At 39.7% G+C, this 13,932-nt stretch overlaps 1 protein-coding gene across 1 annotated transcript; it reads left to right on the top strand.

The window, feature by feature from the left end:
* The first annotated feature begins 10,146 nt into the window (after positions 1–10,146).
* On the top strand, positions 10,147–12,503 carry LOC104598434 (uncharacterized). The gene has a single exon (XM_010260495.3). It carries the CDS (start codon positions 10,321–10,323, stop codon positions 11,986–11,988), a length of 1,668 nt encoding a protein of 555 aa, XP_010258797.1. The 5' UTR covers positions 10,147–10,320; the 3' UTR covers positions 11,989–12,503.
* Positions 12,504–13,932: the final 1,429 nt, after the last annotated feature.

Here is a 13,932-nt window from a genome sequence, read left to right as displayed (position 1 = left end):
GCTTTTTGTACTAGAGGGGCCATCTCGGGCTCCCTGAGCGGATCCATTGGCGGAGAGCTCGATACCTCGAGCTCCGCATCTTGAGGCAGTTCGACACAAGTCCGTTTGGCAACTCGCTTCCTCCTCTTCATGGCATGAAACAGGTTCCCACCGCAAGTCCTTTCTACGTCCATCACACCTGCAAAAAGAGCTTGGCATCAGGAAGACGAAAGAATGGAAAGCAAAACAAAGGCAAACCTCTGAGCAAGGAACCTACCCGAACTCAGGCCGGCCTAGATGAGCTTGGCCTCCGTCAAATAATGGTGGCATTTTAGCCCGAGCCGGGCCCAGTCCCGGAGGCCCTTCGCCGTCTCCCTATCTAGTGTAACACCAGGGTCAGGGGCAGCCAATCCCCACCCGGTTTGGAAAGGCCACCCCGTTGCACTTCGTACTCTGAAGTAGTCTCGTTTCCACACCGGGACTTTGTTGGGAAGATTGTGTAAAAGCTTGAACCCCGGGCGAGGAGACAGGTAGTACGCCCGGCTACGCTCGGGAAGGGGACCCGCTTGCTTCTTAAGCATGAGAATGGAAGAGAAGATTTACAGGTCTAAAGGCAGAATGTGTTCGCAAAAGAGGGAGATAGTCCCAACCAAATTGCAGATAGAATTCGGGTGGAGCTGACCAACGGTGACGCTGAAGTGGTTCATAACCTCGACGATGAGAGGGTGGAAAGGTAGGCACAGCTCGGCGATGAGCTGCTCCCGAATATCACGATCTCGTCAGGACCGTGTTCCCAAGGGAAGTCGCCCGAGGGTATAAAGTAAGTATACTCCTCGGGCAGGTTGAACTGGGTGATAAGGGAGTAAAGCCCCTTAGGCGTCATGGTTGAGGGCCCAAACTTGTCTAACATCCGACATCGACGGGAGGAGGACGCCAAACTACCCGAGGCGACTTGGCTTATGGGTTCGAACTCTTCCTCGAGCTCTTCCTCGAGCTTACTAAGGCTGTCAGGGGATGCAACTCAGTTCGTGGAACCTGCATTTGACCCCCTCAAGAAGCTGTCTAAGCTGTCTGAGCTAGACATCAGGAGGAAAGAAAAACTAGGAAGAGAGTATTGACTCACCCGGAAAAAGCAAACGAACTATGAAAGGTTGACGCGAGCTAAAACTTGGACGCGAGCTCAAGAAGCGAGCGCAGGAGAATGGCGATGGAAAGCGACTGGGGGTCCCCCACTATTTATACCCACAGTGACCAAAAACCGATGGCTATGATCGAGGCAAATCCAATGTCCCACGATCAAGCTGACCGCACGCCTCTTAAGACCGAGACGTGACTGGCCGCACGTCTTTGGGAACTGAAGTAGCGCCGGTGCACGTCTCCCAACATTGAAGGCAGCAACGGCGCGTTTTTTCTAATTTGAAATAACACCCACTGTCACGTCTCCCAGCATTGAAGGCAATAGTGGCGCATTTTTTGAATTTGAAATAACGCCCGCCGTCACATCTCCCAGCATTTAAAGACGGATTGGCGCGTTTTCTGACTTTTTGGCACTCGATGAATCCGGAAATCTCCTAACGTACGCACACTTCACGCCATCAGTCAACCGGTTTGAAGTACGGGTCAAATCCACCCGTTACCTCGCAAACTCCCCGTACTAGGGCAAGACCCTTAGCGTGAGGAGTGGGGGGCAATTGATGGAGGAAGATTTGGCCTGACCTCTTGGCCACCCAACACGTGGAAGCAACCGAGGGTGACCTGGCAGGAGCGACAGATCGGAACGGCAGTGCGCTCAAGGTGCGAGATCCGAGAGGAGGAACCAGCGGTCCGAGCTCCCCTAAGGGAGCCCGAACTCTCCCTTTGACCCCGAGCCTTGCGAGGAGCGCAAAGGGCAACAACCCGAACTGGCCCACCCCAGGGCAGTTTGGGCCACACTATCCGAACTCAAGACTTCACCTCGCACACCCCTCTGGCACTTCGTCTCCAGGCCGCCAAACTGAACAACCGTACCTGACACCAAAGGAGTCTGTATCCTGAGGCGGCGCACCTGACTGACTTAGGATCTAACGCTTGACAGCAACACTTCAACGGCCACCTACCATCGCCACCTCCAGTTACAGAGACGGCTCCGACAAAGAGAGCAGTGGCGGTTGTCTACCCCAGTAGAGGTGATGACACCCGAGCTGACAGAAGTGCAGAGGTGATGACACCCGAGCTGGTAGAAGTGCAGAGGTGATGACACCCGAGCTGGCAGAAGTGCAGAGGTAATGATACCCGACCTGACAGGAGCTTGGGAGTGAGTGCGCGAAGTGGTTATAAAAGGCCCTCTTCCCCCCAAGAATGGAGGTACGTGATAACTTTGCGCCATTTGGTTTTTTATCTTGCCTTTGTGGAAATACTAACTTGAGCTTCGGAGCACTCTCATCGGGTTCCTCCACGGAGATTACTCGCTTTCTTCCCCGTTTCATGCACCTTTTGCTCCAGTCAGAGGCAAGATCGTTGATAGGTTGGACCGACCGGATCGCGCACCATCAACAATCCCTTGTGTTTACATGCTAAATACATTTGAAACGTATTTTTACCCTAAGATACCGAGGATACAATACACAACACGAACTCAGCCTGCAGCCAAACAATGCGCGCCAAGGACAAATGAAACTCTAGGTTCAGTTTTGGATAGACCTATCCATGGGTAAGGTCAAGATCAGGCCCAATATATATATTTATATTTATAGGGCTTTAGGGTCAAGTTTTGACTCAAGATCTAGGCCCAATAGTTGGGTTATGGGCTCAGGTTTGGGTTTGGACATTTTCTGTTAATAAAGAGGTAAGTTTTGGTCCAAACCCGGCCTATCCAGCCCATGAACAGGTCTAGTTCTGGAATAAGGCAACAATAAAATGAAGTATTTTAGGCCATATTTGGTTCACTACTCTGGGCATCATTCTTTTAGGCTATGTTTGGTTTGAAGGAAAAAGGTATGAAAACCTATACAAAGTTTGTAAAGGTTTCCTTGCCTTTCCCTACTTATTCCTTCAAACCAAACATAGCTTTAATTCTTGCTTATTCTAGGCAAAAATGAATAACATTAGAGTGTTTGGTTACAAAATTCTTGCCATAGGCCACATTCTTTTTAGAATGAAAAATCAGCCCCATAGCACAAAAATTGAGTAGCCTGCAGAATGGAAAATAACCATGCCCCATCTTGCTCATTTTCATTCTTTGAGGAAACTTTGCCTACACAAATGTTGCCATAGATGTTTACTTTTGTGAAATCACTTTTACAAAAGTACTTTTATGAAAGCACTTTTGTAAAAGAACTTATACATGAAAACACTTTTACACGAAAGCCTTTTACAAAAGCACTTTTATAAAAGTAAATTTATGAAAAGTAATTTTGTGAAAGTAAAGTACTTTTATAAAAGCATTTTTACACAAGTACTTTTATGAAAATACTTTTACATTAAATCACTTTTATAAAAGTATTTTTACATTAAAACACTTTTATAAAAGTATTTTTACATTAAAACACTTTTATAAAAGTATTTTACTAAAGCACTTTTATGAAAGCAGTTTATGGAAGTACTTTTTTGAAAGCATTTTTACGAAAGTACTTTTATGAGAGTACTTTTACAAAACATCTATATCAACCGGTAAACATTGACTGTTGGAGACCTAGCTTGGTTGTTTATGAATACCCACACATTTTTTTTTTTGAAGAATGAAAATGAGCAACATAGGACACTTGTAAATCTGAAATGAATTCAATTTTAGGAAAGCAAGTGTTCGGTTCATAGCAGTATTTTCTCATTCTGCCTATTTTTATGCCTTTTTATCCATTTTAGAATTTTGTCTTGGGTAAAAATGAGAATTGAACCACACATGGCCTTAAGCGCTTAGATTTTCTGTAACTTGGTTGAATCCTCGATCAACTGAACGTGACTTGACTTCATATCTTTATGTTATATAAACATATATTCATGCAAACACTTATTAATATGTATGTGTGTTGTGTAGTTGTCAATGGATTCTTAAAGTTTGATATGATTCGACATTGAATCTGATTATCCCATGTTTAGATATTAGAATTTGCATCCGAGTAATAATTGGATCAGATGTAGATTTAATTCCATTGGATCTCATTAAAAAAAATATTTTATAGTATAAGTATGTATATATAAAGATATATATATATATATATAATTTATAATTGATAAATTTAATATTTATATTATATGCATTTGTCATGTATAAATTAAAAAAAATTAATTTTTAAAATTTTAATTTTTTTACCATTTTAAGCATAATAAGTCAAATGTAGGTTAAATCTAAATGCGATCCAAGTCTGACATATCAGATTTTGGATTGGATCCATCCAAAGGTTTGATAATTGGATTGGAAGCAAATCTAGTTGGATCCGATCCGATTACATCCCTAGAGATGTTTATATATGCATCTCAAAAAGGGCCTTCTCTTCTACCTCCTTTCACCAATAAAAAACAATATATTAAGTTATTAACTATGAACATCAATAAACACCATCCCATTATGAGAATGATAAAAATGCAAAGCACAAAAGTCTGTAGATTCCACACAGACTATCTAGTCCTGTGCTTATGCCACCGACCCTGAATTGGTAAACAAATTGCCAGGATTTTACACAGGAAAACATGAGCTCATGGTCGTGGGGTGGTATATTTCATATTCCAAAAAGTTCCTAGAGAAACATCCTCAATTATTGCTTATTTCAGTAGTATGCTAATTTCAGTGAGAAACGATCCAGTTGATCGGGTTCCCCTTCGATTTCGCCTCCTTACCCTTGCACTTCAATCCCACCCACAATTAACAAATTTCTACTTGTTTGTTTGTTCAGACTTCAGGTTGACAAAGATACGATACACAATTTTTTTTTTTTTTTTTTGTTGATGCTGATGAAGTAAGTTGCGAAGACTTGCATGGGTTTGGCTGTTTGTTCATTTTTCTTCTTTACAGCAGATGATGAATGTGCAACAAATCAAAATGTGGTGAGAGAATCCTGACAACAGCCTCGTTTGTTTATAAATTTCTCACTTACCCGAATAAATACATTTATTCAGATAAATGTTTCTTAGGTAATATTTACGTGGGTAAGTACACTTATTCGTGTTGTTTTGATGCTTAGGTAAATAATATAATGATGTTTTTATCCATAAAAAACAAATGTTTAAAAGAATAATTTTGTCATATTATGTTTTATAAACTTTTTATTTTTTTCAGACGAGAAAGTTATTTATCCACATAGGAAATGGAGTAAGTTATACCCGAGTGAATAAAATTCTCTTTACCATGTGACCTTGTACTTAGACCTTGTTTGTTTACCGAAAGACCATTTACCTGGATAAGTGCACTTATCTCTGTATTTTTTTTTTTTTTTGTTAAATTTACCCAGTTAAATGAGGCATCTCAACTTCTCATGTTCTTCTATCTCACCCACATTTTTCGGGGTAAGTGGTTCATGTTTCTATTTTTTGTCATTTTACCCTTAGACCCAAGTACATGTTTTTTGGATTATATTGTTTGAATAGATATTTTTTTTTGGTGGATTGTATTTTAAGCATTTACTCTCCACTCAGGAAAGTTAACTTTTTCAAATGTGACAAGGGTAACATTTTCTGAGGTATCATTTACCTGAGGAAAATATATTAACCATGGGTTCCACTTAAATTTTCAAAAAGAACGTGGGTATATCACTTCCCCTTACTAGAGTCTGTGAATGGAACGAGACCTTAATGCAAAAAACACTATAAAATTGTTCAATGGAAAAAAGATACTTATTAACCAACTTTCCCCCTCTTATTTACCGATAAATAAACTGGATTTAAAAGATTAGGATTTAAAAAACTAGCAAAACCCACGTCAACATTAGACCGAGCCCATTGAACTGACATCTTGATTCGACCCTTCTGTCAGGCCCTGGTCTTTTCTCACTACCGGCACCCACCGCCGGAGCTCCCTTCTGGTTGCTGACACCGGTGCCCTGCTGCCGCCTAGTGGCGAATCAAACTCAAACTCATTAGTATTGGTTGATGGGGAGTGTTGGATGTTACTTCGGTTCACCACCCCATAATCATCAGGACTTTTCTTCTTATGATTATATCGAGCTTGCGATTTGTGACCATTTTGATATATGGACTGATAAATTTATATTTTCACATTTTCCATTTGCTTTTCTGTTTGTTCAAAATTATAGCAAGTAGAAGCTCCCGGAACAGCATAGCAAGTCTTGACAAAAAATGTAGTTTGGGACCTTTGGGTAAATTGGGTCGGTGGCATAGTCTGCACGAAAAGAAAAGAAAGAGATACCTTGTCACCTCGCTTCTTTTGATTTCTTCAAAAAGAAAGAATATTACTCTTCTCATGACTCGTTTGCCATTTCGGTTGTCTGTTTTTATTTTGTGTGAAATTTTTATTGAAAACTATATTATACATAGGAGCCGTGTGATAATTTGAAATGTGGCATAGTTTTGAAAATCGAAGCAATAGATGAATATGGATAAGCTTATACTTTATTAATCAAAGTGATAAGGTCACTTTTGGTAATCTTTGAATGCAACCCTACAAATTCAGTAGTAATGGGCCATGAGTAGACAAACACGCAAGTGCTGGCGAAGATCAACCAAAACCCACTCGAATCCACAACAAGGCCTTGTCTGTGCGTGTGCATATCATCCAAATGACCAAAACCTACTTTAGCATCTAAGAAAAAAGAATATTAGCAATGGCATCAATCACCTGCATTCCCCCTGAGTTCACATGGGCGCCCCACACGACGTGCCTCATAGCACTCCACATTCCCACATCACATCCCATTTCTCTCAATGACAAGTATGAGAGATGTTCTCAATGCACGCTGAGATGTGTTGTAGAACATTTTTGGGGCATAGATGTGAATTACCTCCCCCTTTGTCTTTCTAATACTATATAAATAATTTCATTTAGAATGCCGATTAGGGGTGCCGACAGTATTTGGAAATCTGATTTTCAATTTAAGATTCGGAATAATCGAATCAAGATAATTCGAATATTTAGTTAGTCGAATTTGAATATGACTTGATTCGATCCGATAAATATTTGAATTCGACTGATTATTTAATTCTTATATATAATATATAAAATATTTAAATATTTTATATATGAAATAATTTATATACTTTATATAAATAAAATATTTATTTTATATATTTATTAATTACCTAAAATAATTAATTGCTCGAATTCAAATCGATTCGAATATTTAATCGAAGTCAAATTTGAATTTTTATTTTCAATATCTGACGGATATCGAATCAAATTCAGATATTGGAATTTTTTAATCGAATTCAAATTCGGACATTGCCTGATTGGTTTTAAATTCATTCCGTTTACACCCATAATGCCATTTTTTTTTGAAAATTTTCAATAAGTATATCCATGAATTTCTTCTTCTTGTGTGTATTGATTTTCGGGCCCTTGGTTCATTTGTTCTTATGCTTTCTTTTCTTTGGGAAATCACACGCAAAGTTGGGGAAACAACATAATCCATTTGAAAATATAACATAAAATGTTTTAATCAAAAATTAATTAATAGGGAAATTAATATTTTAACCAAACATGTTAATTAATTGTGTTTCTAATATTGATTTTTAGGCATATCTTTTAAAAATTTATATAGCACATTTGGGAGACAAAATTGGGTCAGTCATAGGGATGGCAATTTCACCATTGAATTGAATTCTCGTCCCACTCCAAATGGGGTGGATTTTCCCTAGGAATGGAAACGAGGTGGGTTTGGAGTGGGGCACCCCATCCCTGTCCCTACTTTGTAGCCAAAATCCACTACCCCATCTCCACCACAATCCTGTATGTTCCTAGTGGCAGGGCAAGTTCAGGTGCAAGTTACCCCTACTCATTGGGGACATCGAATTCTCGGATTTTCCTCATCCTAAGGCAGTCACTTAAAAATACATCGAAATTTGGGAGTATTTTAGAAATGAGATTATAGGAATTTAGGGGTACCTTAGAAATTAATATTAAACCTAAGGGATATTTTAATAATTAACTGTCGAGTTTAGGGAATTATATGCAAATCACATCCCAGCCTTGTTCCGGACTTGAGGTAAAGATATTTTCCTTGTCCCTGTTTAAGATCAAGGGACTTGTCTCATTTGGGGTGGGGCAAGGCAAGGCAAGATCCAAATTTTATGGGGAAAGTTGCCATTCCTAATTTTCTTCGATTTTAAATAAGGATGAGAAAAAACTTTTTGCCCACAAATGGGGATGAGGTTAGCATATAACTCCTCGAACCCACTCTAAACTTGGTGTTAAATTATTAAATTACCCCTAGATTTATTGTTAATTTCTAAAATGTTCCTAAGTTTCCCTCAAATTCCCAAAGCCTGAGGATCTCATAATCTCATTTCTAATATACACATAAATTTACATAGTTTCATTTTTAAAATACCCTAAAATTCCCTATTGGTGCCTTACATCAAACCTCCCCCACCATCGAGGATGGAGAGGGATGGGGTAGGGGATTTTGTCTATGGGGCAAGAACGGTGACACATCAGCGCCATGTTGAAAAAAAATCAGTACTCCAGAAAACGGTAACCTACTTGAAACCGTTTTTTCATAAAAAATAATGCTCCAAACCATGTCTTGGAAATCGAGAAGGCGTGGTATGGGGAAACCCCAAATTTTTTTCTCAATTTGGAGCTCGTTGCTGCCAACAAGGACATGATGTGGACTTCCTATAATGGGTACCAGTGCTGAAAACAAATATGGAGCACTGGTACCAAACATAAGGTGTTGTTGTTGTCCTAGTAAACGTCCTACCTGGTAGTAACATTTCCAAACAAACAAAAAAAAGACACCATCTTCTCAGAAAATGATACTTTCAACCCACACAGAAAACGGTATTGTATATGCAGCACTGGTGCCAAACATATACATACTTATCATCCAAAACTCAGGTTTTTATAAGCGGAATAGAAAACTGTTATGGGTCTGGTTCCTGGGTCAAATGGTCTAATTGTCTGATTCAAACGGACAATTCACTTAGACAAAGAAATAAAAAAATTTAAAAACACAAAAAAACGGCCAAAAACCTTCCTAGGTCGAATGGTTCAGCAGCTTGACCACCCGAATCAGTAATTTACTGTTTAAACCAACGGTTTTTGGTCAAAAAACGGTTTTGAGTTAAATGGAACCGGTCAGGTTTTTTCCAGTCCGACTCCGATTATGAAAACATTGCTCAAAACTTCAAAAGTCACAACTCAGTGATTCACAGCTTTCTTTACTATTTTAATAAACGAGACTCAGCGTGGTCCTCTAGAGCATCTAAACACCAAAATTCTTCCCACCGTATGACCCATTTGAACAAAAGTGAACAAAAGCGTTCTCTGCAAGCACAGAACTATTTACTTGTTTTCTAAAAGCAAGCGTACGCATAAAAAAGAGGAATCCTGACCACATCCACGCAACATGATTACTTGACTGCCCCCCTCTTTTGCCCCAAATTCCAAATGCATCCCCATTCTCTGCCTAAAAATGTAACTCCTGAACAATACAACACATATTTTAAATTTGATATGTCAGAAATACCCTTCTCTTTAACAGACAAGGTTATGAACCACAACTGCAAATCTTGAGAGTTTATATTCCTTTATTGTCCTGGTAACATTATTTATTTATTTATTTTTGGGTGGGGGGGGGGGTGAGTGGGAGATTAGTGAAGGGTTCACTCCTAAGCAAGCATCATATGTGGAAGGAAGGGACTATCCTAAATTCCTAAGCAAACTAACTATTTTAGACTCAAATCATGGTCATGGGTACTTGCCACGTGGAAAAGGGTAATATAAAAGAAAAGGATGCTGATGGCTAATTGGCTATAGGCTACACTTGCCACGTGGAAAAGGGTAATATACAGAACCACATGAACCCATTTTGAGTTACCATCCATAAGTCAGAAGGTCAAAGAATTTTGTATAAACAGAATCTGTATCCAGTTTGTTCTAGTTCACTTACCTGACCTACATTCTAATTCTGCTTCTAGATTATTAATTTAAATTTGATTATTGTGGCAGTTTTTTATATGCGTTAAAGGAGAGGTTATTTGTGTCATTTAAATACTAAACAGTTAACATGAAACCAAAGCAAGCTTGATATCTGCTCCCTCGTCTCCTCCCAAACTTTCTCTTTTGCTTTCTTTCCTTAGACTCAAAGTTTCCTCCTCTTCCTCTTCTTCATCTGCTTCTGCTTCATTGGCTTCTAGATTCCTTTCTGCAAGAAACCGGTTTCAAGAGAAAGAAAACCTTATCTCTGTTCTTCAATGGAGGATGTAGACTCTCACTACAGACCCCAACGACCGAGTTCTGAGGTAGGACCTTCAACTCCAATTGCAGCAAGTAAGTTCTACGCTCATTTCCTGTATAAAGCTGTTCTTGTCGCAATTTTGCTTATTGTTGTTCCACTTTTCCCGTCTCAAGCTCCCGAATTTATCAATCAAACTATACTGGCCAGAAGCTGGGAGCTTCTTCATCTTCTCTTTGTTGGTATTGCCGTCTGTTACGGCCTATTTAGTCGACGAAATGTCGAAACAGAGAAGGAAAGCCAGACAAAAATAGATAGTGCTCAAAGTTACGTCTCTAGAATTCTTCAGGTTTCTTCAGTTTTTGATGATGAGGTCGAAAGCCCATGTGGGTCTGATGAGAACAAGATCCAAACCTGGAACTCTCAGTACTTTCGTGGGGAACCCGTCGTTGTTGTTGAGCAAGAAACCCCTGCTCTTGATGAGCAGAAAAGTACCATCAGTACTATTAGTAATAAACCACTTCTTCTGCCTGTTCGAAGCTTGAAATCCCGGGTTTCACACCGAGATGCTCTTGAATCCACCGTTGAACCTCATGGTTTATCGTCGGCTTCGCTCAGCAGGTCCAATTCAGGTTCAAAGAGTTCTAATAAAACCAGAAATGGGGAGTTGGGTGGTTTGGATCCTCTAGATTTGGAGGAGAAATTGAAGGAAAGTGTTGTCCTTCCATCCCCAATTCCTTGGCGTTCTAGGTCGGGAAGAATGGAAATGAAGGAAGAAACAGGTGCTATAACCCCTCCTCTGTATTCTCTCCCTCCTTCAGTTGACGAATCTGAATTGGATCCGCTCGAGTCACGGTCCTTCCAATCCCAAACGTCTTGGTCATCTCGACCCAGTTCAACGACTTCCTCGCCGAAGAAGCTGTCTCCTGCTCCTTCACTTTCGCCAGAACTGCGAGGCAAGAGTGTGGAAGAAATGGTGAAGAAGAAGAGCTTTTACAAATCTTCTCCCCCTCCCGCCCCACCACCGCCACCTCCATTCTATCGAAAGTCTGCATTCTTGTCATCGAATTCTAGCTCAGCAAGCGATGGGTCTTCTTATGGGAAGAGGGACGTGAGGAGAAGCATGGAAGACGAATTGAAGGATTTTAATAGGAAGAGGATGAAGGATATGCGGAGCAGAAGCAACTTGGGGTCTGGCAGTTTCAAGTCTGATGGTAGGCCAAGAACTAATATTGAAAGATCATCATCAATGGGAAGATCGGTTAGAACAATTAAAGCAGGCGAACCAGTTTTGGAGGCAAGGAAAGCTCGAGAAAGCAATGAAGAACGAATGGATGACAAGGTTGGAAAAAGAAAGGTGGGAGGGCCGGAGCAACTTCCAGTTATCACAGAAAAACCAAAGCCATCACTGTCCAAATATCAAATAGAGGAGAGTAAAGAATTTCTGGACAAGGTTACTGTGGAATCTGATGAAGACTCTGATTGTGAGGCTGACGACTACGAAGAAAGCTTTGCCGATGAAGAAGCTGCCTCCAACACTGGCACTGAGGCTGGGGGCGATCCAAATGAAGTGGACAAGAAGGCTGCCGAGTTCATAGCCAAATTCAGAGAGCAGATTAGGCTTCAGAGGATTGAATCCATCAAGAGATCAACAGGGCAAGCCAGTAGTAGAAGCTCGTCAAGGTAAACTTGAAGCTTCTTCTGCCCTATAAAATTCAAAACAATATATCAATTTGAAGTTTATGTTTTTCTTCCACTTTTCCCTTCTCTTTTATGTTCATATTTGCCACTTGGGTATCAAGTTAATTTTGAAATTCATAGCCATGGAGATGAGATGCGAAGATGATCTACATGGACTTACAATCTCTGTAACCAGCGTCTAGATTGGAGAAGTATCGCTACTGTTATTTATTTTCATTCTGGTTGGTTATAGCGGGTTGATGGCTTTTGATCTTTTGAGCTGCTGTACTTGAACAGTTGAACCGCACATCTTTTTAAAGAATGTGAGTTCTTATTCAGTTGCCTGCAACCCCTTTAAGAACCAAACTCCTTTACCTTTGTTATACATTTCAGAATTCAGAGTCTCTGGACGGAACTTGGATTACTGATCAGTGATCATGAAATATTTTTCTTCCCTTTCTTTTCTTTTTCTTTTATTTTGTGGTGTTATGGGCAGTTGGAATGAATTAGAACTTTCTATAATATATTGGGCTAATGTCGTTGGTGTGGGCCTCTTGTTTCTTTTGATGAGTGAGTGGGCCTCTTGATACGTGGGCTTGAGTGTTTGTACAAGCCACAAAGTCCAAATATATACAGCAATTGTGTCCCATCCTCTATCGAAAATTGAGCAATGCCAAGAATTCAAGATTTTTTTCGTAAGCCTTATACAAATTTATTGTACACCATAAGTCCGGAGTATTGCATCAATCGAGTTTGTCTTTTTTTTTTTTACTTTTTCGTAGATGAATCTATGATTATTAATGTGAGTTGTGGTGAAATCGGATTTGGTTCTCACATAACCCTCTATGGAATGATATTCCCAATGCACGGGTGCAAGTGGCGAGGATGGTCCTGTGCCAATCGAGTGGTGGCTCAATTGGTATATTAATTGGGTTGTCTCAACGAATTCATCTCCTCTCGTGTAACCTTATACCATTCTTCTTATGCTTTTATTACCGTGAATTTTTTGGAAGCTTTCAGGTTTATCTACATCTAAAAGTATTATGTATTCAATTGGTGGGTATCTTCTGGTGGAATTTTATTGATGGTTGGCGTTTTGTAGTTGACATTCTTAAGTAAATGAGGGGGCCAATCCCCCTATTCATCATCATCGACATCTTGATTAGGAACATTTTTATCATTTTTTAAATTTATATCTTCTTGTTTACATCTCCCTCATCATTTCTATACATCAAGGGAGGAGAAAATGGATCCAAATCTACAAATTTACTATTTCTACTTAAGGGTTCTCAATTTTTTCTTCAAGAAAGATCAAATCTTTGCTTCTAAGGATCTTCTTGCTCACTAAATCCCAGAACTTCTAACCAAAATTTTCATTTGTATAGCCCAAGAAAATACATTGCTTGGTTTTGCCATCAAGCTTAGACTACTCATCCTTAGATATATGCAAAAAGGCTCTACAACCAAACGCCTTAAGATGATCATAGAAAAATGTCACTTCCTATCTATACTCTTTCAGCAATATTACCATTCAAGGGAATTAATGGAGATTAATTCACCAAATACACTACTATATGCATAATTTTTCCCTAATAGCATCTTGACAACTTTCTTTGTGACAATATATATCTACTTCTCTATAAAATGGTGTGGTTCATTCTCTTAGCTACATTATTTTTTCTAAGGACTCTTAGGGACTGATTACCATGCTGAATGTCATGGTTCTTATAATAATTCTGAAATTGATTTCATATTCACCACTATTGTTAGTACATATGCATTTGAGAGTAGGGGTGGCAATTTTTCACCCAACCTGCTGAACCCACCCAATCTACCCAGTATCTAACCCACCCAATCCACCCGGTATCTAACCCACCCATTTACTTGGCGGGTTGTGTGATCAACCCATCACCCAACCTCGCCCATTTAAATGGGTTGGGTTGTGGATAAC

This window comes from Nelumbo nucifera, chromosome 6, assembly GCF_055504915.1.
Source record: "Nelumbo nucifera cultivar China Antique chromosome 6, China Antique-T2T, whole genome shotgun sequence".
Taxonomy (NCBI): Eukaryota; Viridiplantae; Streptophyta; class Magnoliopsida; order Proteales; family Nelumbonaceae; genus Nelumbo; species Nelumbo nucifera.
The sequence above is the reverse complement of the archived record's forward strand: the minus strand, read 5'-3'. Positions and strand labels throughout refer to the sequence as shown.

What these genes read in the sequence shown, in the direction of transcription:
- LOC104598434 (XM_010260495.3), top strand. Translation starts at nt 10,321, where the DNA reads ATGGAGGATGTAGACTCTCACTACAGACCCCAACGACCGAGTTCTGAG.